The sequence below is a fragment of the Prionailurus viverrinus genome, chromosome A2 (genome assembly GCF_022837055.1).
Source record: "Prionailurus viverrinus isolate Anna chromosome A2, UM_Priviv_1.0, whole genome shotgun sequence".
Classification (NCBI taxonomy): domain Eukaryota; kingdom Metazoa; phylum Chordata; class Mammalia; order Carnivora; family Felidae; genus Prionailurus; species Prionailurus viverrinus.
In genome coordinates, this window is record NC_062562.1 from 38,249,244 (window position 1) to 38,274,628 (window position 25,385).

At 43.5% G+C, this 25,385-nt stretch overlaps 2 protein-coding genes across 7 annotated transcripts in view; one reads left to right on the top strand and one right to left on the bottom strand.

The window, feature by feature from the left end:
• FOXP1 (forkhead box P1) overlaps positions 1-16,378 on the bottom strand; it is a 597,515-nt gene extending 581,137 nt beyond the window's left edge. For 4 of the 6 annotated variants that reach the window (XM_047851112.1, XM_047851110.1, XM_047851111.1 and 1 more), the window contains exons 1-2: positions 16,243-16,378; positions 14,217-14,361 (exon numbers count right to left, since the gene is read on the bottom strand). The gene's annotated coding sequence lies outside the window, so the exon portion shown is untranslated. Of the gene's footprint in view, positions 1-10,407; positions 10,493-14,216; positions 14,362-16,242 lie in introns of those variants that run through there. The other 2 variants (XM_047851107.1, XM_047851116.1) reach the window with 2 other exon arrangements.
• LOC125153145 (uncharacterized) overlaps positions 1-16,424 on the top strand; it is a 28,052-nt gene extending 11,628 nt beyond the window's left edge. Inside the window, exons 3-6 of the mRNA XM_047836055.1 lie at positions 3,451-3,555; positions 14,139-14,412; positions 15,807-15,970; positions 16,177-16,424. Coding sequence (XP_047692011.1) covers positions 3,451-3,555; positions 14,139-14,412; positions 15,807-15,970; positions 16,177-16,424 — 791 coding nt within the window. The remainder of the gene's footprint in view (positions 1-3,450; positions 3,556-14,138; positions 14,413-15,806; positions 15,971-16,176) is intronic.
• Positions 16,425-25,385: the final 8,961 nt, after the last annotated feature.

Here is a 25,385-nt window from a genome sequence, read left to right on the forward strand (position 1 = left end):
TGTTTTGCAGGGGAGGAAATCTTGGTGTGAGAAGCCAACCCCGAGCAGGGCCTGCTTCACGGGTGCGTGACAAGGGCAGCCACACTGGGACCCGGGCATGGGAATGCCCCGAACTTGGTTTAAGGCTCTGCCATCACTATCCTCAAATTCTTTTTAATTTTTTTTTCAACGTCTTTTTATTTTTGGGACAGAGAGAGACAGAGCATGAACGGGGGAGGGGCAGAGAGAGAGGGAGACACAGAATCGGAAACAGGCTCCAGGCTCTGAGCCATCAGCCCAGAGCCTGACGCGGGGCTCGAACTCACGGACCGCGAGATCGTGACCTGGCTGAAGTCGGACGCTTAACCGACTGTGCCACCCAGGTGCCCCTATCCTCAAATTCTTAATATTTAACAAGGCCCCACAAATGAACAGCCGGTCAGCTCCCACATTCTGTTTATTCTTTGAATTTTCAAAGTCTCATAACACAGACTTACTTACTTCTACCGTTTTTTTGTTTTTTGTGGTTTTTGTTGTTGTTGTTGTTGTTGTTGTTGTTGTTTTAACAAATAACTTGTTTCATGGGCTATTTACACTCTATGTGACCTGGCTGGGATGTCCTAGATTCTCAAAAATGTATTATTTAATGCACATACCAAGAATTTCTTCACCTCATTCCTAACACATGTTCCAACCTCCAAAGCAAGATGTGCCCAGTGTGAATGTCAGAACCCCATGGCAAAGACACAGATGTCACTAGTGGGTTTAATGGAGGAGTGATGGGACAGGTGCATTCTAACCTCAAAGGTTTGTAGAAATCTGAACCACTCACCTGAAACACAGTTCTAGATCCACAACCTATCCTATTTTATTCACAATAAAATGTACACCTCCCAAACACAAACACACATCAGTACATACACACGATGGTATAACACACGTATGTTATAACCTTACAGCTCCAGACGTCTACTGTAGCCTCGATCCCAAGTACATTACAAACATCAAAGAGACAATATGGTCCTTACAGTGCTGTCCTCCCAAAGGGTTTCTTTGCAGAGGAAGAAAATATACGCGTGTACACCTGAGAGCAAATAGTTAACTAACAATCGTATAGGGACTGATAGAGAAAAAATGTTCTTGATACAGAGTAGGATAAATCCTTGTAAATAAAAAAATATATATATATATGTATATATGTGCAGTATTATCTGTAATGTTTTTTTAAAATATACATACACACAAACACACACACAATAGATACACACAATCACATATACATAAACGTGTGTATAAATGTAGATATGGAGATCTGCAGGTGGCCAGGCAGGATTTAATCCAAGGGGCTATCTCACTGGACAAGAATCACGTCCCCTCTATGAACCACAGTCTCCTGACAGACAAGGGGTGGCTCAGATCAAGTCATCAATGAGGACTCTATAGCTCTCACAGGATCCCACTCTGGGGGGGTTAAGGGCAGCCCAAGAAGTTCCCACACTAAAACGCTGTCTCAAAAACAAATTGGCCCCGGCCTACTTCACTGTCCTCACAAGAAACTCTAATGCTCATTTGGCACAGGTAAAGCAGATAAACAACTAGATAGAGATTTTAGAATACGGATATGGAGAAGGGTTATGGATCACTTGCAACGCAGGAATTTTTTTAAGTTTATTTATTTTGAGAAGTGGGGGGAGAGAGGGAGAAAGAGTGTGCACCAGTGGGGGAGGGGGAGAGAGAGAATCTCAAGTAGGCTCCACACTGTCAGCATAGAGCCTGACACGGGGCTCGCACCCATGAACCATGAGATCACCACCTGAGTCAAAATCAAGAGTCTGACACTCAACCAATGGATCCACCCAGGCGCCCCAACCCAGGAATTTTTTTTAAGACTTACTTTTTTAGAGCAGTTTAAGGGTTAGAGGAAAATCAAGGGGAAGGTACAGAGAGCTCCCATAACCCTCCTGGCCCCACACGTGCACGGTCTCTCCAACTGCCAGCATCCCTCACCAGAGTGGGACACTGGTTACAAATGACAAATCTGCAATGACACGTCATAACCACCCAGAGTCCACAGTTTACATTACAACAGCATGGCTGACTCCTGGTGTGGTACATTCTGGAGGTCTGGACAAATGTATGATGACATGTATCTACCACTATAGAGTCATACACAATATTTCACCACCCCAAGAATCCTCTGTGCTCTATTTATCCTTCTCTCTCCCACCCCTGGCAACCACTATTCTTTTTCCTGTCTCTACAATTTCGCCTTTTGCAGAATGTTTTTCACCCCGGGACATGCCCTTAAGGTTCCTCCATGTTTTTTTTTTTTTCTGATTTGAGAGCTCACTTCTTCTTCTTTTAAGTAATCTCTACGCCCAATGTGGGGCTCGAACCCATGGCCCCAAGATCAAGAGTCACACACACACAAGATCAAGAGTCACCCAGGTGCCCCTACAGCTCACTTTTTCTTAGTGCTGCACGATACTCCATTGTCTAGATGTACCAGAGTTGTTATTTATCTGTCCCCATACTGAAGGATATCTTAGTTGCTTCCTACTTTTGGCAATCGTGAAGAAAGCTGCTATAAACATTTGTGTGCAGGGCTTTCTGTGGACATAAGTTTTCAACTCCCTTGGGTAAACACCAAGCAGGGCCACGGCAAGATAGTATGGAAAGAGTATGTTTAGTTTTAATTTTTTTTAATGTTTATTTATTTTTGAGAGAGAGCACGCAAACGGGGAGGGGCTAAGAGAGGGAGAGACAGACATGGAATCCAAAGCAGGCTCCAAGCTCTGAGCTGTCAGCACAGAGCCCAACATGGGGCTCAAACTCGCAAACCTCGAAATCATGACCTGAGCCAAAGTTGGACGCTTCACCGCCTGGGCCACTCAGGTGCCCCGAGTATGTTTAGTTTTATAAGAAACCATTAAACTGTCTTCCAAAGTGGCTGTAACTATTAGGCCTTCCCACCAGCAATGAATAAGAGTTTTTTTTAAATGCCATTTCTGACGTATTCATCCTAACACTCTCCCCGACGTGAGACTGAGGACCTTTTACAGGGCAAAATGGCAATTCAAGAGAAACGTTCCATCCTCTTTAAATCTCTTCTCAGCCCCCCAACACACGGTGCATGGTCAGGCTCCTTGGGATTTTCCCACTCTGAAAGAGAAGCTGTTTAGTGAGCCAGGCTCTGTGACCACCCATGATCTGAATTACACACAGGTGTTCAAAAACACAGAGGGATCCAGCATAATTAAGAGTATTAAGCAATCATCTCAGCCCAAGGAGGCAGTTGAAGAAAAGAAGAACAGAGTTTGGGCAGCACTTTGGGAAATAAATTCCACAGCCTTTCACCAAGTTGAAATCTTGGCTTTGGACACACATAAAAATGAGCCTGGCCTGATCTGAGCTCCCAGTGGACATCTGCCAGATCACAAAAATTGACCCAATTGGCCTGCCTTACCACAGGGAAGGCCGCTGCTCGAAGAGCAGTTGGTACTGCTGATAAGAGCCAACATGGACGGACAGGACAGCAGACAGGAAAATGGCAGACGACGGTCGGCGCAATCCAGGGTGGGAGTCTGCTTTCAAGAGATCATTCCGTCAATGCGTTTTTAAAAAGTAACATCATAGCAGCCTTCGATCTGATTTCCTTCTTTTATAGCCTTCAATCACTCTTTCTTTATGTCCTACAAACCACAGCTAATTATTCCTTTGTTTTCTCTCATGTCACCTTGGTACTGTTGTAGAGTACTAAGACACCTGCTCAACTCTGCCCAGGAAGGAATGTCTTTGAGGGAGAACGGCTTTAGAAACCCCTTTGCAACAAAGAAGGCAGTGTCAATGTTTTCCCACAAGATTTCAGGAACCTAGAAAAAGATGCTCTGTTACAAGTATTACTTCTCTTTAAATAAACCATTACCAAGTATAACTTTGTTATGAGAAACTCAAAAAAAACTTTTTTTTAATTAAAGCCATTGTTTAATAGTAACACTGACTCTAATGGTCCCGTTTAACACACACCCGCCTCTAAAAAGAGCATTGTCCAAACATTCCCCTTTCTTATATTTTACCTCTACTCTTTAGGGAAACACAATCTACCTTTAGACTCATTTTGTTTAACATCTCTGGTCACTTATGCTGTTTATTGAGTATGTGATATTCCTAATAAAACGTCAGCACAAATATCCAAGTTGTCTAGGAGGAAAGAAAAAGTTTTTCCAACCTTCCCTGGCCAGTCTAGGTAAACATTTCTATGACCCAAGTCACTTAGCCACGCTGACATAAATGCCTTCCATCTTTCCCCTCAAATTACAAAAGATTATCATTTTACTCAGCAATAAGCCTGACTAAATCGAAACTCTGTACATCAGAATTAAATATGTTCTAGCTACTCAAAATGAACAGTGTATTATTTATCACTAATATTTAATGACAAAAAAACTGATAACTCTCTCTGGTTCTACCACTGATCACTGATTTCATCTAGTCGCGCATCATCGATTCCTTTGGTCATTAGCATAATCACAGAGCATCAACTCCGGCTTATGCAGCAAGTTTGATAACAGAGCTGAAAGTAGACACACACTATTTTAAAAACATGTTCCGATTTTCATCTGAGTATATCTTTATTTATATGGCTTTCTTACCATAAAGATGCCAGTCCTTTAAAATATGCAGAAATCACTTTCTACACTGAAGAACAAGGTGCTATATCATAACAAGGATACAGAAGTATAAAGCGCCTGTTAATTAAACATCGCTTTTTAACTTGCTACCCTGCATATGTAACTGTTAAGTTCTAAGCCAAGTCTTTAAATAAGAATGAGAAAATGGCTAGGCTCCTTCAGATGAATGCCTCGCCTGGTTTTTTTTTTTTTTTTTTTCCTTAAATGTAAGAGATCAACCACTTGATACATTATTTTTTTTTTAATCAAATTCCCTGGTATTGATTTTAAAGCCTCCCCCCCCCAAAAAAAAATAAAAAATAAAAAATAAAAAACAGTCGTAAATGAACGAATTATGAAGTCTGAGTCAGGACTGATAGTTTCACATTAATCCTAAATTTCAACATGTAATACTGCAGAATGCGGCTGGGATCCAAATGTAAAGACTCGTCTCGAATAATATTCAGCACTTCAAAAGGCTCAAATGGGAGAATGAATAAACTACAGCTACATGTATCCACACGGATGAATTTCACCAACTCTAACTGAACAATAACAAAAAAGCAAGTTACTAAAGCACACACACAGCAGAACCCCTCAAGATAAATCTTGAACATGAACAAGAAAACTCTATATTTGGGGGAATAGATGCATAGGTATTAAAGACATAAAGAAATCCAGGGGATGAAAACCAGCCAGCTGAGAGCAGAGGTCACCTCCAGGCGACAAGGACGGAGGTAGGATTAGGGCAGATATGCCAAGAGCCTCTTCAACCTGGTTGAGAAATGTGTTCTTTCTGAGCATGAGCCGCAGGTACATGGGTGCTCACTGACTTATCCTTTAAATTGTACCTTTTTGGTGTCGTGTATTTCATAATAAAAATGGAAAGATGTAAGCGCACAGTTTTAAGACAAAGAGCTTTGTAAATATCTGCCAGATTTCTCTCATCAGAAGTTATTCTCAACTCAAAGATCAAAGTGCTTGAGGCCATCACATCGCATTTTATTCTACAATCGGGCACTTGTTACAACACTAAATGCTGCATCCTGATACAAAACCCATTTTCGGTATTTTCCAAAGTGCCTTACTGCTTCCCTCAAGAATTGTTCTACCTCGGTACTCTGCTATGGCAAAGTCATCTCTGACACAGAGATGATCTTTCCACTCAAAGTGACTGCCCTGCTTCCTAACAGAAACAAAAACGAATACAGACATCTGACCTCTCTTGAAGTATCTTTTGAATTTTGAGTTGATGTGAATATATGCACAGGAAGAATAAGCTGGAAACACACCTTGTGTATGATCTGGGGACAAAAGGGTATAAGAGAAGGGTAAATTTTTGCCAGATGGGGAATATATTCCCCCTCACATCCCATCCCCCACCCCCTTCCTGGAATATTTAAACCTTGTGTAGCAGTTGCCATAAGACAGCGAGAGACAAACAGGAGAAGCCCCCCAGTCAGTGGCAAGGACGATGGCTTGCTCCTACAGGTATAAGAATTTGTTGTAAGCTTACCAAAGTTACGACTGTGCATTTACTGTCAACATGCATCATACTGCACAAAAGCCATTATTTAGAAAATAACACGAGCATATTTAAGCGGTTGAACCCTTCCTAAACCCAGAGAAGGCATGCACAACAGCAGGTCTGCAACAACATGCCTGACGAAGGCCATAAAGGAAAGTCCGAAACTGAACCGTTTTCTATTTCCGCACACTAGCTTCTCTAAAATGGTGTACAGTCGCACAAAACGGCGATACTCTCTAGAGCCGCCCCATGCCCATCCTCTCAAGGTCCAGCTAGCTTCTCTCCAGATAATTAAATGCAGCAGAATCTGTATTAGAAAATTTCTACCAGGCATCACTAAAAAGGGTCTGTCACTGATTCCCTAATGATAAATCAGTTAATTATTTAACCTTTCTTAATGAAATGATTAACATCCTTTCCACAAACAAGGCGGAGTTAACATCACGCTGAAGAGCTCATCGACCAGTGACAGTGGTGATACCACTACGTGTATCCTTCTAAGGCACCTTCTATTTTTTCTATCAGTTCCATTTTTTTTATCTTTTATAGAAACCCTTTATTCAAGGGGAGAGACAGCTAGTTGAAAAACTTGACCCACCAGAGGTGTTTTTTTTTTTTAAGTACTTCAGGATTAAACAGAAATAAAAGAACTTTGTACAACAGCTATATTCCAAGTGCCACCTGAACCTAGAGCGAAAGCAACTGTCAAGTTCTAAACATAAAAACAGTTGCCACCTTTTTGGTGTCTACTAAAATCAAGCTATACCCAAAGTCAAACGCAATCTTTTTGTATTTTTTTTTTTATTTCTTTAAATTTAGGTGAGGGCATTTCAGATAAACACTCTACTGGGTAACTTCAAAAGGCACCGTTACTAATACAGACAAAACAAAAAAAAAATGTCTGTACAATTTTTATTTAAATAACTCTTTTGATCTTAGTGGTTAGATCTTTAGCCGAAGCCCTGAATATTTAAACAATCTATCTTAGCATTTTATCTTCCTTCATCTCATCATCTCGTAGGATGCATTCTTCTTAGGATTCTGCTAGATTTGCGTGGCATCGCTGGATGACGTACTTCCATCAATATTCCTGCAGACCCCATCACATACAATGAGAAAGGATGTCCCAAGATGGCTGGGGAAATCAAAACACTTGTGCCAACACGGTTACTCTAATGAGGAAACAGTTTGGGTTTTAAAATTAAGATGAAATACACACAAGAAAAAAAACTTCAGAAAGCCATCTGACACTCATTGGTAGCTACAACATGACAGGGGCCATTGGAAACATGGATGCGAAAAAGGCATAACGCAAAAGGAAATGGCGGGTCCTCGGTGAAAACCACCGACGTTCCAGGTCGTTCCTACCACTTTGTGGAACTCTGATGCTCTTATTCTGCCTCTGTTCCCCTAAGCATCTATGTTGGTTTTGGTGTTTGACTCTGAAAAGGGAGCCTTTTACACCCCTCAGGTTTCGTGGGGTCCAAACAGTTAAGGTAAAGCCTTCAGAAGAATTGTAGGCTTTCATCCCCAGAGGAGACCAGTTCCCCAACTTTGGTGGGTATGAGACTCACGTGGGGATCTGTTTAAAAACGCAAACCCTGGTCCCACCCCAGATACGGCACATCCAGGAACAGTGCAGCTACATCTCAGTCTGCAACCCAAGCTCCACTGAGATTCCAATGTTCGTACATACTTAAAGAACACCAGTTTTGATTCTTAATCGAAATCCAAACACATTAAAAGTAATATAGGCCTCACAATGAAACAAAAATTTAATCAGTAAAATCCAAATGGAGATAAAGACTTCAGTTCCAGAATCTCTAGCAGCATAAATCACTCAGTCCACGGGTCTCCGGTTTGTGGCCTTCAGAATTACCAGGGGAAGTTCGTTTCAAGTGCATTCTCACATCAGTCAGCACAAATTCCAATACGAGAAGCTCTATTTTAATAAATGCTCCAACACACATACAAACACACACAATGACCTGGAGGCAGGTCCCTTTGAGACGTGATGAATTAGGACCAAATGCAACTTCCGCCCACTTCACACATGAGCATCTGTGTTCCATCCCTGTGCTCACCTGTCCCCAGGAGAGGAGGCTGCCAACACCTCTGATCAGGCATCACCAACTCAGGGGAGGCTCTGGGACAATCAAAACACATGTCACATCCTCCCTCCCCCCACCCCACCCCCAAAGAACTGTAGTCAGTGTCCTGATAACAACAAGAACATCTTAAAGGATCTGAGTAATAACACAGCACCTGTGCCATTCGATCATGGAGGTCAAAGAAGATACCTTAAAATACTACCCCTAATTCACAGGCAGGAAACCTGGAGCAGAGAAAATCACATTATGACTCAAATGCAGAGCTGGAAGGGGAGAAAAAGAAACCTCAGGAATTCAGCTTTTGAGTCTGATGCTAGAAATATTATTCACTGTCTTGGTAAATAAAGCTGATCACTATATTAGCTAAAATCAGGTAATCTAGCAAAATACAGATGTCCACCTGACTTACAACTAATCAATAAATATGAATCCAAATATAAAAATCAGGAGAAAAATCTGTCCTGTCCTAAGTAAATCTATTCTATTTAATTAATTTAAACAGAAACCTAATAATGCCAGGCTTATACCCATTCCCCCCCTCAGTAAATTGTCCCATAACACACTAAGCGCTGATATCTACACACTGGTGAAATAAAAGAGAATGACATAAATTGTCTAGTCAGTGATCCCTCCATTTCAGCTGCTTGTCTGAATTAGCAGCAGTTGGAGGAAATATACCCATCAGAGTGCTCCTAAGGAGAGAGAACTAAATAGTACACAGAACACTTGAACACAATTTTGTATGTATTCATGTTCCTTTTAAAAAAAAAAAACTCTTTTATTAAAAATGTGATTTGGAAAGAAAGTGCAATTAGCTTCACACAGGCACTGCCGAGATGTTCGCGAACACACCAGACATATGTAAATATTTCGTGATATCAGTTCCATTTGAGTAGACCTGTCAAGATATTTACAGGGCTTGACAGTACTTCTGTCTTTAATTAAATTTTTGCCTAGATACTTTAATGTAATTTAAATAGATTATTAGTTGTCAGGATCTAATATAAATTTTGTTTACGATTTAGTTACTTTAAGTACTCAGATTGAAGAAACTAATTTAACCCCATGACTGAGCAGCTTTAAGCATCAAGAGAAGGCCACTAAAAAGTCCCCACTGCCCTTTGCACTTTCCCGGTAATCTTGAATTACTACAATTTAATTGCAAATATCAAGGCACTAAAGTGAGCCCCCTCCCCCACTTTTTGAAAACAACACAGCTCAGCTCATGGAGAGTCCTAAGGAAAAACCCATCCACAATGCTCAGGTACCAGGAGTCTTTCTGTCAGGCAGTGTGCTCTCTCCCAGGGGCTGGCTAGGTAGGAAATGTTTTTCTCACTTTAAATCCCATAAAATAACTCCCAAACAAACACCTGTTGTGCACAAGGAAGGGCATGTATTAAAAACTGACATCAGGGGATTTCGAAAAGAAAAACAAGCCTTGCAGAGACATCCACGGCTAATTTGGTCAATAGATCTCCTGACTGGGTAAAACAGCGACAACCTTCTTCTAAATGGGAGCTGGCTTCTAACTACAACCCGAAAAATGCCTTAGCACAAACTGACTGTAATTAATAAGAATAATTTATTAAGGAAACAAAGAACACTGTCTAATTGTCTTTCCCGGCTGCCATGTACTTCACCCCACTGTGCTTCCTCTTTCCAGAATACCAGCCTCATAGCCATAACTGCAAGAACATTATCTATAGGATGAAAAACCAAAACACGTCTTGAAATCAAACACTCCTTACAACATTTATTTTTAGCTTTGGCGACACAAGCCAAATCTGCTTAATTTCCATTAACCACATCGTCGCATGCACATGGAAATAAACTATGTAGGTCCCGGGGTGGGGACAACAACCGTCATGCATAAGATATCCCATAGTTGGCCAGGTTTTCCCATTTCGGGAATTCACCTCATCTCATGGCCTGCCGATGTTCCAGCTTTTGGCACCTCGAACCTTAATTCATCCGGGTACCACGGAAGAGAAATCTTTTCAAAAATCAGTTTAAGATGGCTCCTTGGATAGCACGCGTATGGCCAAGTGGACTAGGGACCAGTGTAACCAGTCACAAGAAAGATCATTTAGAAAATACACGAGCTCAAATGCAAACTTACTTGGTTTGCTGGCTTGATTCAGAAATTCAGTGTTTGATCACCTGGTGGGATTACTACCATCAACTGAAGAAAAAAAAAAAATCCCCTGCAAATAGTAAAAGTATATGTTGGCTCATGTCTATTCAGCAGATGCCTCTTATAAGGTTATTTTCTTTAGAAAACAAACCTCCACTTGCTTGAGACCTTTACACACTTGAGGTCCAAATAACAGAAAAAAAAAAAAAGCTGCCTTAGCAAAAATGGCATTTACTATGACTGAATTCTATAAAAGGAGTATGACACCTAACAGGATAAGAAAGGAAAAGAAAAAGCCCTTAGCAAAAACATTTTTTTGCAAAACAAAAATACCACCTGTGCAAATCTAGCTAGGCTCTCAAACCCTTTCTCAGCCACAGAGAAGCAGCTCATGCTCAAAGCCTTGAAGTTGCAATTAAATTGTAGTAATTTAAGATTATCAGGAGAGCAAAGGGCAGTGGGAGCTCTTTGGAGGGCTTCCCTCCCCTCTTAATGCTCTTCAGTCAGGGGTTAAATGAGTTTCTTTAATGTAAGTACCTTAAAGTAACTGAATCATAAACAAAATTTATACTGTTTTCTGACAGCCTGCAATCTATTTAAATTTTATTAACGTGTGCCTAAAATTATTTTTAAAAGACAGGACTCCTGCAATGCCCTGTAAATATTCTTGGCATACCCTCTGAAATGTAATCGGTAGAGTAACAACTAACATTGTCTGAATACACATACTTCTTTCTGATGCAGAGTCTTACAAGATAACATTTCAAAACTGAGTTGGAGTCTTAAGTAAAACAAGAAAACTAAACCAACAGCACAATAAGATTGGCTGCAAAGAGGAAGCTGGGTTCAAAAGAAGTTGTCACATCTGCTATATTCACCCTTCTCTTAATGTTGGCATTGGATATGCTGTGGCATAAATATATTGGTTTAGGGAATATCACAATTCTTCTGTTAATTTAAACAATTGCTGAAAACAGACGTATCCCTCAACAGAGCCTCAGAACAGAAATTTTAGGCCAGGGTAGAGTCTTAAGAAAAGCAAGGAACAACTTAGTAACAGAAAACCATACCTAGGCTCAATATTAACCCAGTTAACTTTTGTTATTGTTGGTACAAATGATTTAACTAGAAAATATTTACAGCTTCTTAAAAAACATTACATATTGCACAGAATTGCCTAATAGCATCTATGTGTATGTTTAACCCGCATTGTGTAATTACACAATAAAAGATATATCCAATAAAAGCTACACACTTTCAAACATGTTGGGCACTATGGTTATGAAACTGACATAAAAAAACATAAAGTGTTTACTGTGTGATCGAGATATTAATTAAAAATGCAATCCTTAAATGACAATCATTTTTATTCTTCTTTATGTGTTCACTTGTCCTATTTCCCACTTTGTTCTACTTAATTAAAAATGACATTTAATTTGGGGATAGTTTATAGCAAAAAAAAAAAGGGGGTTATAGTTTTTACTCAAGCATTTAAATATAAATACAAAATCTTACAGACAACTCCAGCAATATGATCCCCTTAATTTGAGACAGTTAATTTCAATAGTTGATGATGCTTTCATTATACTTTGATAAACTTGTAAAAACAAAATGCTAAAGTAATTGCTGTTACTACTCCCTTTAAAAATGTAAAGCAGTTAAATTTTCCTAGACAACAAGCAAGGACAAGTTACAGAGAACTTGAATAAAAGTAGCAACATGGTCATGTTGAATGTCAATCTAAAAAAAGAGGTTATGTCTAATCTGGAGAATGCTCCCTCTCGCCTTTTTAAATTCCAAGAGTGGGCTGACACAAAACTTCATCACCAGGGATTTTTCTTTTTTTTTTTCTTTCTTTCTTTCTTTCTTTTTTTTTTTTTTTTTTTTTTGAGCTTCACATCAGATTTAAACCATCACATACAAAACCTTGGCTTTCCTGACCAGGCAGATCTTCTAAACTTGATGTGAGAAAATGTTACCTAACTCTAGTGTAGGAGTCTAATGTTGGTAAAAAGAATTCCACTGCACAGTTCTGGGTAGCAAGGCAGCTTCTGGAAGACTTAATATTCATTTCATACCTTTCTACATGCAGGTTGTTCACAAACAAGACTGTATTAGAAAAATAACTTATTTAGCAACTCCACATCCATAAAGAACTCAAAAGCTGTTAGTGTTTCCTTCCAAGTGAGCCTTAGCTCGCACAACAAAGATCAGCATTTGCAATGGTCCATTTCTGCATTAGTGAATATATAGCTTTGCTGCTTGATCGAATAGTCCAGGGTTCTCCATGTAGAGCTCCTGACAACAACCCAGCAGCAGGTCTGTTTGATCTCTCCTGCTTCCTTAATTTGGGTTGTCAAGGTTCAGCAGTTGGAGGCTGTTTACTTTACTTTTCCAAAAAAAAAAAAAAAAAAAAAAAAAAAAAAACCTGATTGCTTTCTCTCTCTCTCATACAATGACTAATCCAAAGTCTAAGGGGGGAAAAATGCAGCCAGTGGTAAGATGCTAAACCTTTTTTTTTTCCCTCTGCAGTGAGAATTTAACTGACATCTTTTGAGTGGTAATAGTTGAGTTCTTTTTTATATTTTTAATGTTCTTTAATGAGGAGATGTTTCAAGTAGAAAAGTCACAAAGAAAGAAAAAACCCATTCCAAATCTCTGAAACTGTAAGCCCAATTTTCTTTTCCTGGAGAAAAGAGATGGGTATTTCCACTTTGAGAATCAAAACTCCAGTGGAATTCTAAAAAAGATTTGATACATTTCTCTCTGGAACTAAAAATAACAGCAACTCCTGTCTCAATTATGCAGGCTAACCCCACTCAGAAAACACCTGAACTCTTACCATTTCTCTTCAAATTCTAGTTAAGACATCTCCCCCCAAACTGACTATCACTATGGAAAAGCGAAGGGAAGGAGATAGAAGGTAAAATTTTTGCAAGGAATCTTCAAGATATTTTCAGCGGTAGAAAAAGCCCTTAAATATCCTTCAGGTTTTTTCAATTCAGCTATTGTGCAAGTCCTAAATCCTACGGACAACCAAAGGTAAAGTGTAGATGGTTTCAAGGTACAGACTCCTTCCAAAAGGAATACAGAATGCCCTTCCAGCATTCCTGTTTTAAAAAGCAGTAACAAAAAAGGAAATCCGAACTTAGAAAATACCTGTGACCGGACAGGAGAGCAACACGAGCCCCTTCTAAGTGGGCTGGAGACGCTTAAATGCAACCAAATGAAATGTTTACATTAATTTCATTATTCTGCCCAAGCCTCACTGATGAGGGCTGGGGGGGGGGGGGGGAGGGAGGGCAGGAGGGGGTAGGCGGGGTGTTGGGAAGAGGAAGAAATAAGTTTCATTTCGGGTTTTCTGGTCGAGCAAAAGGAAAATGAATTAAAACGAATGCGTAGGATGAGCCCAGGCTAAATCAATACACTTTGTAATCAGCCCAGCAAGGGTATTTGGACACAATGACTTGGAAATAATTAATAGTTATAAGAGGGGAGTGGGGTGAGAAGAGGGGGGCGAGAGATGTCACCATATTTTATCGGAGCACTTTACACGCTAAACTTTGATCTTCAGAATCTCGGATTTAGGAAAGGGGGGAAAAAAAGGAGAAAGTCCAGTGTTTCGAAGCACCTACCAGCTTGAGGATGGGCACATTCCTGGCTCCGGGCGCCTTATCCCTGCGCTCGCGCCGCCCATGCTGGCGCTTTGGGCACAGAGAGCCCCCGGGGGCTCCAGGGTATCTTTTGCCCCCGCCCGCGTCCTCGCCCCGGCGCCCGCGGCCGCCTCGACTTACCGGCAGAGTCCGGGGAGGGAGTGGGAGCGCCGCCTTCACGCCCGCGGAGGAGGCGCCGGCAGCACCATGGTCCCCGGCGCCGCTGCCGCTGCCCCTTGCCCGCTTGCTCTCCGTGCGCTCTCTTCCTCTTGCAAACTTTCGGGTTCTGCGGTCGACAAGAAACCGGGGCGACCCTCAGCAAGTCCTCCTGGCTCAGGTTGGGGGAAACTGAGGGGGGTGGGATAAGTGATGAGGCTGGGGGACCAAGACAGAGAGGACGGCGGGATAGGAGGACCCAGGAGTGCGGGTGGACAGAAGAGAGGATGTGGCTCAGGGAATCCCTGCAAGGATCCCGAGACCGGGAAATCGGCCCGAGCCGAAGTCTCGGCACCTTCCCCAGGATCTTACAAAGTTGCAACAACAAAAAAGGAGGGGGGAGGAAGGAGGGAAGGGGGTGGGAAAGGGATACGATCGCAGGCGCAAGGTTTGAAGTTACAACTGTTTATTTAGTCCTTATTCTCACAGGGGCGGGAGCTGCGCGGGAAAGGGGGGGGGGTGCTGCAGGCTGCGATTTCGAAGCAAACACTGGGGAGGGGGCATACGACTTTGTTTCTGGGCGCGGAGCTCCCCGGCGCCCGCGTGTGTCACCGTCAGTCTCCGGGGACCGAGGCGGAGCTCACAACAGGTGGGGAGGGGGACTCGCCGAGGGCCAAAAAGGAGAAGGAATCAAAGTTTCCGAGCGGCGGTATCTGGGGAGGAGGGGGGCGGGAGGCGGGGGCGAGGGGAGGCGGAGGCAGCGTATGACCGCGACCCCGAGGCAACTGGCAAACTCTCCGCTCCCCGGCGCCACCGCCGCCGTCCCCACCCAAAGCGCACGCAGTCCCGGCTACCGACTCGGCCGAGTCCTCTCAGCGGGACGGCGATGGAGCGCAGGGAGCTCGGGAGGAAGGCGGAGTGCGGGCGAGGGATGGAGAGCCATCGGCTGCCGGGACCGGGCCAGAGGGACCCGGCGACTCCCGCGCGTCTCAGGACAGATCCAGGCTTGGGAAACCCCCCGGTACCCCAAGCTTCAAAGGAGAGTAAACCCCGAAAGTGTTTGTGGTGGAAGGGAGAAGACCCGATGCGGCGACTCCCCGCAGCGCACCCCGTTCCCATCCCACCCGCGGAGCTGGCCACGGCTGTCGCGGGCCTGTCCGCGGCGAGGCTGGGTTCTCGGGGTCGAGGGCGTGTGAGGGTGCGTGTCTAGGTGGGGGTGCGCGAATGTGTGTTCGAGTTTTCTGTGCTCCGGGGGATGGCGGCGGAGTGTCCCCGCCGTCACGTTCGGGGCCAGGCGCGTGTGGCACAGAGGATGTCCCCAGGCGCGGGCCCCAGGGTGAGGGCATCCCGTCATTACAATCCAGGGGCACCGAGGGGGCACACACTGGCGGAGAGCGAAGGGAAAAAGTTTGCTCCAAGTCCAAACTTCGGGCTCCAAAGGCTCCCGGCGCGCGCCCCCTCCCACCACAGACTCGACCCCGGCCTCGCGCCCGCCTCGCTACTCGATTGGCATCCCGACGCCCGACATCGAAAGTTGCGCCAGGCGGCCTGGGCTTATTGATTTCTCTCCCGCAGCGATCGCCCAGAGCGCAAAGCCAGGCGCGAAGGGGCCGAGGGGAAGAAGATCTCGCCTCCCCGCCGCTGCCGCCGCCCCCCACCCTCATTTGACTTATGGAAATGGACCCAAGCTTGCGGCCGCCGCCGCCGGAGGCCCCCGCCCCCAACCCCCGCGCCGGCCAGTAAACCCTCCCCCCCCCCCCCCCCCCCCGCCACCGGAGAGCCTGGGCCCCGGCCCCGGGGGAGAGAGAGGCTGAGAGGGGAGGGCTGGGGGGAGATGCACGTGGAGCCTGGAGGTGGAAAGTAGTTTTTTTTTTCCTTTTTTTCTTTTTCTTTTCTTTTCTTTTTTTTTTTTTTTTTTTGTGCTGGTTGTTGTTGTTGTTTAAAGTGGCGGAAACAAGGCAGGAGGCAGCTTGGGAAAAAGTGGAGCAGAAATGGAAAAATACAAACTCACCCGCTGCAAATGGTCTCTCGGTGCAAACTAAGGTGTTTTCGGGCCTTTCCCCGCGCGCGCCCACTCCCGCCCGCGCGCGCACCCCCGCGCACACACTCACTCGCGCACACACGCGCGCACACACGCACTCCCGGACGAGGGCCGGGCCGCCGCGAGTACAGCATGCAACCGCCACACAATAAATAACAATAGATTCCTCCGCTCCGGACTAGCTTCCCGGAGCCCAGCCAGCGCCAGTGGCGGCGGCGGCAGAGGCGCGGGGAGCGCCGGCCCGGGGGCGCTCCCCAGCCCGCCTCCCGGCCTCCTGCCAGGGCCCCCTTTCCGCCTCACGCGCCCCCAAGGCCCCCCGGCACCCCCAGAGCGCGAGCCGCCACCGCCCCCTCTCCGGGCCACACGGGCGCTGGCGCCCACCCTGCTCCTCCCCACCCCCCCCTGCCTCCCGGAACAAATAAATAAATAAGGCGCGCGAGAGAGGCCAACACGTCGCGGAGGGAGATGTTGTTATTTTTTGCTGTTGTGCGTCCCTGACGTCACATCCACCTGCTGGGTAAACAACAAGGCTCGCAGCAAAAAAAAAAAAAAAAAAAAAAAATCGCAATTGGCAAAGAAGGGGGGAGGGGGGCACGGCCTGGGGGGGGGGGGCGGGTTCCGGGGAGATGAGAGTAAAGGGCGTCCGGGCTGGATGGGGAAGAGGAGAGGGAAGCAGAACCCCACAGACCAGAGAGAGAGGAAGGGAACGCCAGAGCAGTCCCTGGCCAAAGAGGGATCTGGCAAGAAAGACCTGGAAAAATAAGGGGCATGGGGGAGGGGAGGATCCCTCGCAAGATGGGGACTTGGGGGGCCCATTCAGACACCAGAAAAAACGAGAGGGAGAGTGTTAACAAGTAGGGACGAAGATAGGAATGCGATGGCTATTTGCTTGGTTTCTGAGCTAAAAATATAGAAGGAAGGAGAGAGGGTAGGCAAGGATGTGAGTTTCCTCCAGTTAAAAGTGAAAGTGTTTTGCCATCAGTGACAGTTGAAGGAGGGGGAGGTGGGGGTGGTGTTTTCAGCCCCCTTTCTCCTTCTCTCCCGTCCTCCCTCGGTCTCTCCTCTTTCTTTCTGCACTTTGTCCAATGAAAGAAGGCGAGTTCGGGAGGTGAAAGTTCAACAGAAGGACAAACCCCTGTTTGCAGGGAAACAGAAACCCGCCAGCGAGGGGGTTTTCCCCCTGTTTTCCTGAATCAGGAGAGTGTAATGTGGGAGAGCTTTCCCCCTCTTCCTTGTCAGACTCACTGCTGGAATGTGTAGTTTGATCCACTTTGGGGGAAAGTGGCTGCTGCATCAGGAGCTGTGCTCTTGCCACGGTTTCTCTTAGGAAAACGCCCAGGGGCTAGCATGTCAATCAGTTGTTTAACACAAATTACCTGCTCTCCCAGAGATCAGTCACATGCAGAAAGCTCTGTCCAATTCTTTGAAAAGGTGAGATTTTTTTTTCTTTTTTTCTTTTTGCTGTTTTGAAGTTTGGTGGAATTTAGAAATTTTAAGGAGTAAATTAGAAGCCTGAATGAAATGTTTTGAAATATACATATACATGTATAAAACAAAAGACACTGGTATTTCTTTCGTTTTTATCAACATAAATTGAGAAGGAAGACTTTTTGTTTCCAAAATGTGACTTAGAAAGATAGAGGGTTCCATGGCTTGTTGTTGTTAACAGAAATAATTTTTTTCAGGCCCATCACCCCAGATGCTGCCAAACTCCTAAGCCAGCATTTCCAGCTACTGGCTGGCTGGTGTAACAGGCCAACTCTTAATGAGAATGTATGGAAAGCCACTCCTGTGGATTCCTACAAAGTACTTGGGGGGCGGGGGGGGGGGGGGGGTTGGAGACAAGTACTGTTCATTCCTTGAGACCAGCACAATTGTAGATTATCAACATCCTGAGAAGGTTATTATAAGTTCTTATGTAAAATGTCTTTTTACAAATATTGTTAAACATTCATTTACAGAAGAATTTTAAATCTCTATTGCAGTAACAATGTAAGACTACCACTGTAAAATTGTATCTGTTTTGCAAATAAAAAAATAACAAAGCCATTTACTAGTGTTACAGAATAAAGCCAAAGAAAGGAAGACTGTACTAAGGTAATTCAGCATAGAATTCATGTTGAACGCATGCTGTGCAAGATTCTATGCTATCCAGACAAGACCATCCATTGGATCTTTTAGACTAGAATACAGATAAAGAAAATGCATTTTAGTTTGTACAGAACTTCCTGGCTTTCTAGAGACTAGGGTTCCTGTTATCTTTGATTCAAGACATTGAGATATTGATGACATATCTTCTATATTCTAGACCATAGAGTAGGCGGTGATGGCTACAAGAATAAATAAAATCCCTGTCCTGTGAGGAACTCACAGCCTAAAGCTTTCAGTAATAACATCTAATATTTATTGAATGTTTACTATGACCTAGGCATTGATAAAAAGCTTTATGTCAAGTCAATTCATAGTTAGAACAGTCCTTTAACATCACTGGAAATTCCTGTGCTGAATTCACATGGAATTAAATGGAAATCTACAAAGCAGCCAGTCTGGGGGGGGGGGGGGTGTTTTCCATTTTTAAAATGTTTATGCCAGATATGTGTATGGTATGTGTTGGGTTGCAGAATTATAACTCAGGAGAATAGCAATTTATTTAAATGTGACAAATTTATTCATCGTCTGTAAAGAACAATTCATGTTCCAATACCGTTTTCCAGATTGGATGGTGAGTTTTAAAAAAATTATTGGTATTGCCATACTAAAACGATCTTTAGGTTCCTGCTGATCTTATTCTGCATTTTAACTGCCTTAAATTCTACATTCACTTGAAAGAGGGGGCCAAAGTCAGACTGACAACAAGTTTTGCAGACAAAAGGAAATCCTGGTTGTAAATCCCATGATATATTGTACTCAATTTTGTATATAATACTGTCTAATGTGCCACCTTATTAAAGAACTCCATATCCATTTGGCTTACATTAGGGGGAAACTTAACTGCAGCTTAACATATTGTTCATTTTCAACACTGTCACGTTACATTCATAGGGAGCACATTTTAATTTCTTTATCTGTAATCAACTGGAAGTTTCTTTTTGTTAAATTAAAGCAAGAAGGGCTTTTAAATAAAGGGCATGGGGGTAGGACGCCACCTTTTGGTGGTAAAACAAATAGAAATCCCCTTTTCAACAGATGTTCCTGACATAATTGTATTTTAATTACACCAATGCAAAGGTGCTTGTCCCTGTTTGATTCTGTTTGAAGTAACAGGAAAAAAAAAAAACTGTGAAAGGAAAATTGGGAAACTATCCTGAACTGCAACCAAAATTTCCTCAAAGGTATCAGAACATGTTAGGGCCCTGTCACATACAATTGCCTATACATCAGACACCAACTTTGTTCTGCAAGTACTTTGTTGATAAATGTATGCACATTTGGGGTAACAGAAACTGGGGTGGACATTTACCACTTAACAAGATACCTGAATGCTTTTATAAGTTTAGAGTTAACCGGAAACTTTATATTCACCTAATTCAGTGTTTATAGTTACCACCTTTCTAATATTTTGCCATATCTGCATAACATGATAGTTACTGAATAATTTATGTAGTACACTCATTGGACTACAGCTAATATGGCAAGTGTATTAAATATCTTCTTTACATCAACCTACTTTTTCTATTACTACTTTAAATGGGAAATCACTATTGCATTCCGTGAATTAAAAACAAACACGATAAAAACAAAGTCGTCGATTCCTTTGTTAAAAAAGGGAGAGTGGCAAAAAAAAAATTACAAATTACAACTAACTTTTTTTTTTAAAGGGAGAGTTGTAGATGCTGCAAGTGTTAATAACGTGAGTGTCAGCAGAGAATTTTTACTCTTTGTTTTTTTGCTTTTTGGAAAAGCTGGAAGGATTGAAATTTTGAAACTGATAGCAGAGGGAGTATAGCTGTATGCGATACAATGTTACCTGTCGCCATCCTAGTGGCAAGTCGAGTCTCATACTAACCAAGTACAGTATTTCAAATTAGAGATTGGTTAGTAGCTGGACAAGGATTAGAGTCCAGGTGTCCTGGCTCGATGCCTCTATTTCCCATCGTACAGTTTGCACTTCACAACAGGGGCAGGAGTGCCAGCACTCCTCAGACATTATGCAACCCGCCTGGCTTCTACACACCCCTTCACAAATGGGAGAAACTGAGGCTGTGGAGGGTGGAGAGCAAGTTCAACCATCTACTCACTTGTCTCCCCTCAGGAGTGGCAGGCATCCAGGTGGGGGGTAAACACTGGGAAGAAAGGAGGGGAGGGTTGGCAAGAGAGATGGAGAGTAGGGGGAAGGGAGAGGTTAGTGAAAGCATTCAGACTCTTAAAGGAATGTTTACACTCCAAGTTTCCTTTCTGGAAGAGAAATATGGCAAATGAAAATGGTACGTATGGTGTGTTTCACAGTAAGAGGCAAGAGAACGGTGTCCTCTGTTTTGATGTCACTGTATGTCCACATCAGAAATCAACAGAGGATCTCTTGTTTTAAAGTATACAATCTTACCAGGCACTCTGAGACCAACCACACTGAATAAGTGGGTGGCTTGAAAAGCTAGTCAAGGAATGGTGGAAGAACCCTGTTTCAAAGAGGTTTCCCTGGGGTGCCTGGGTGGCTCCGTGGGTTAAGCGTCCAACTTCAGCTCGGGTCGTGATCTTATGGTATGTGAGTTGGAGCCCCGCGTCAGGCTCTGCGCTGACAGCTCAGAGCCTGAAGTCTGCTTCAGATTCTGTGTGTGTCTCTCTCTCTGCCCCTCCACCCACTTGCACTCTGTCTCCCTCTTTCTCTCCCCTCCCTCACTCATGCTCTGTCTCTCTCAAAAATAAACGTTAACAACAACAAAAATGTTGAAAAAAATAATAAAAGGGGTCTCCCCAAGACAAAATTTGTTTAAAGGCTCAGCATCACTAGAGACAACAGCACATTTTCTGAGGTTTTAATCGCAGAAAGGGGACTTAATTACACAGATTGCATTTCCTGCTTTTAAGGGCACAGTTCTATAAACATAAATAAACATGGCCTGAAAATATGTTTAGGTTTTTGTAAATTGGTCCTGGCGAAAAGAGGTTGCTGTTAACTGTAACATATAGGATAGCTCCTTGCCCTATAGGTGCCAATGGATTGTAGTCCCTAGAAACGACAAGATACAATAAACTATTTGGCCGAGTACCTCTACTCCAGAAAGCTATTCTAATCCCCTAACCCCAGGACATTCACATTGCAACACATTGGTAATTTCAAAATACATAAAGGGAGTATGAGTGCCTCAATCCTACCTTACCACAGGTACCAGAACAATCTACAGCCTTGCTATGCAAGATGAGATGTCATCAGGAATAGGAGCACCACCTGACAGCATATCAGAAATGCAGAATCCCAGCCCCCTCGCGATGCCTACTGGATGAGTAGCTGCATTTTAACAATACTGCCCAGCTGAGTCTCACACATACGCAAGCTTGAGAAACACACATCTGTGGTGCACGTAGCCCCTGAGACAACAGGCACCATCTCAATCTTTACAGCCTTAGACTCCTCAACAGATAGTTTTGTAAGTTGGCCAGCATCCCTGGTTTGCTACACCGGTGTCTTTCGTAAACTTTGTTGATTCCTGGTTTTTCAACCCCTTGCAACGTTAAGCCACTAAATCGCATATGTAAACCATGATTCATTCCTTTGAAATTAACAGCAAGGTGACTTCTCTCTCCTATTACCCCAAAGGGACTGCTAATTGCCCTCCAATTGTTCACCTTTGTGTTGTTTGATGAGTGCTCAGAGAAAGATGGACGATATTCCCCCCACCAGGCCAGAAACAAATGCCAGACAGGCTTGGGGAAGGCTGAACACGTGCTATGACTACACCTTGTTAGTAGAAGGGCTTTGCTTTCTTTGTTTTGTTTTCTTTTTTATGGAAGGGATGACGCCTCCATAATTATAGGTGTTGCTGTTTAAAACCCAGAATGTTTTCCAAACCACTGAGCCACACCTCCAGCAGCCCATGAACCGTCTTGGTTGGATTCTCTTTCCAGTTCTCTGCACAGTTCATAAAGACATATCCAAGCAGCACTAGATTTACATTAAGTATAATGAGAAGAAGGAGGAGCCCATCCAAGTATGGTTGCTTCTTGAATAAACATGAAGGAACCACAGATAAACCTCACAGCCGATGGTTAATTTGTATTTGAAGTTCTCAAAAAGACTATAGTCACTTCACCTTCCTCAAGAGACAAAAGGTTACTTTTGTAACCCCCCAAAAAATAATTAAAACTATTGTAATACTATCCTAAGGCAGTATAATTAAGTCTCTGAGTGAGTAATTGTGTACCTGAATTCAAAATAAGATTTCACATGTAAAGCAAAGTTCTGATTCTAATCTTTGAGAAGTATCTTGGCTTATATTTAGAATCCACAAGTGCCAGCTCAGCGTTACAATAGGCATTGTTCCGTAGGGCTGGAGACAAACTCTGTTTGTGTAAGAAGGGAAGTGAGGCACGTCTGCCCACCTTCAGGAACAGTGAGGTTGTGTGTTCCAAACTGTAGCTTTCAGATGGGGCTGAAGGATATTAAGCATGGGGCTATGCTGACATGTTTGTTATGCCAAGCTTGGGGTCAGCTTTTTTTCTTCCAGTAATATTTATAAAATATTCCTTCCTCCCACCCCCCAGGATGTTCTGAGCCACTGTTAACATAAAAAAAAAGCCATACAAAGATTAAAAATCTGATACCCCCAAGAGTAGGATGAATCCTATGGTAATGGGTTGGAGTTGAAGGTATCCATACAGACAGTAGATATATGTATGTATGTATATATATATTTTTCACAAATACATAAGTACATCTGTGTGAGTATATGCACGAGTTAGCATACCTACATGTATTTCCTAGGTCTGTCCATTGAGAGGTGCTAGAGGCAGTGACACCCCACTAGCAATGAGCACACTTAGCGTCCAGACCTTGGTTTCTAAATACCTTTCTCCAATAAAAGAAACAAGGATCCTTGGAGAACTAGTTAATTCTTGAGGTGAGGTATAGAAAATACAAGATAAGCCTGGGGCATCTTCTGGTACCAGAAAGTGCTAAAGGTAGTGCTTTTAAAAAAAAGAAGGCTGGGTGAGGTGTGGAGAGACTTACTGAAAAGGCACAGGAACCAACCTGAAAGAGCCCCCAATGCCTTAAGTTCAGACATTTTAAGCAAGAAAAGAAACAACAGTATTACTGGATTGTAACCTAAAGAATGAAATAAATACACGTAAGCCCATGCTGATAATATATACACATACTTACATGTATACACACTCACATACATATATTCATACATACATAGGGAACCGACAACCCTTCCTTAAAGAAGATTGGTGGGGCCCAGCAATTGGTGTTTTCACAAGTTTCAACAGGTGATACTGATGCCCCAGCCCCCCCAAATTCAGATAGGCAACTTAAATTGAAATGGTTTGTGTGGAATTAGGAAGGCAACTTAGAGCACACAGGTCTCCACAAAAAGGGGTGCCCGGGTGGCTCAGTTGGTTAAGCTTCTGACTCTTGATTTGGGCTCAGGTCATGAGGTCACGGTTCATGGGTTTAAGTGTCCTGTTGGGCTGTGCACTGGCAGCAGAGCCTGATTCAGATCCTCCCTCTCTCTCTGCCCCTCCCCTGCTCACACTCTCTTTGTCGCTCTCAAAATAAGTAACAAAGAAAGGAGGTGGGGGTGGGGCAAATGCTGACTGTTATCACCAAATAAGCGAACTCAGGGCGGGAAGTTTTTGAATTTTCAAGAGAGGCAAGAAATTGAGATTTTTTCATCCAAAGAGTCTTCATTTTTAAACCTCTAGGCTGGAGCACGTGGGTGACTTTGTTGGTTGAGCATCTGACTTCGGCTTGGGCCGTGATCTCACGATTCCTGAGTTCGAGCCCCCCATCAGCTCACTGGTGTCAGCACAGAGCCCACTTAGGATCATTTGTCCCCCCCCCTCTCTCTCTCTCTCTGCCCCTCCCCCACTCATGCTCGCTGGCGCTCTCTCTCTTTCTCTTAAAAATAGATAACCATTAAAAACTCTAGGTAGGCTGATCATAACAGAGCAGCAGGGACATCTAAGTGACAGTCAGACCCTGTGCAACTCCTGTCTTTGGGGAAACTGAGTCACCATGTCAGTTCAGGACGACAGGGTTTGTTTCTTAAGTGACCAAGGTAACAACCAACCAAAAGAGAGAAAGGGAAACTTGGAGAGAACTTTGACTCATTCTTAAACTCCTTCCCAAGCTTTCACGAGTCGCCCCAAACGTCTTGGTAAGGAAAGCTGGTCTGTGTTCTGAATTGTTCCTACATTCTGAATCATTTGTCAGCAGACTCCCAATTTCAAAATATCAGTCATAACGTCATTATTTAAAAGGTACTGTTTTTAGCAGGATTCTTTGTTCCTCCCCAGAAGAGGGAGGTCCAAAGTTTTACTAGGGTATTTTATTCAAGGAGTCCGGCGCCAGGGCGACCTCCTTATAATAACCATTATTATTCCTCTCCATCTGGGCTGGCATGAAGAACGCCATGGCAGACCAGTTGGCTTTTGTCTCTTCTTTCCCTTACCTAGCCTTGCTCCTCCTAGCAGGTGAGAGCCATACACGTGAAAGTCTCTTCCCTCAGGGGAAGACATATAGTAAGTACAAACAAGGTGATGAGATGACAAACTTAAAAGCAGCATAAAAGGCAGAGGAGTGAGAGGGGGCATCTGGACAGCCCATAGAGAATACAGTGGCTTGCAGATGTGTCTTATGACCTAAGAAGGACTGGGATAGTGGAAGTGTCTTACAGGTAAAAAGGTGTACAATCCATAACACGCCTGACAGTGGTTCCCAAACGAGTGTGCAAAGGAATCATCTGGAAATCTTAAAAAAAAAAAAAAAAAGTACTGAAGCCAGTTCCAAATCCCAGACATTGGGATTTAATTGACCTAGAGTATGACCTGGCATGGTGAGGTGTTCTCTTTTGTTTTTTAATGTTTATTTGTTTATTTACTTATTGATTTTTGACAGAGAGAGACAGAAAGAGAGTGAGTGCACAAGCGGAGGAGGAGCAGAGAGAAAGGGA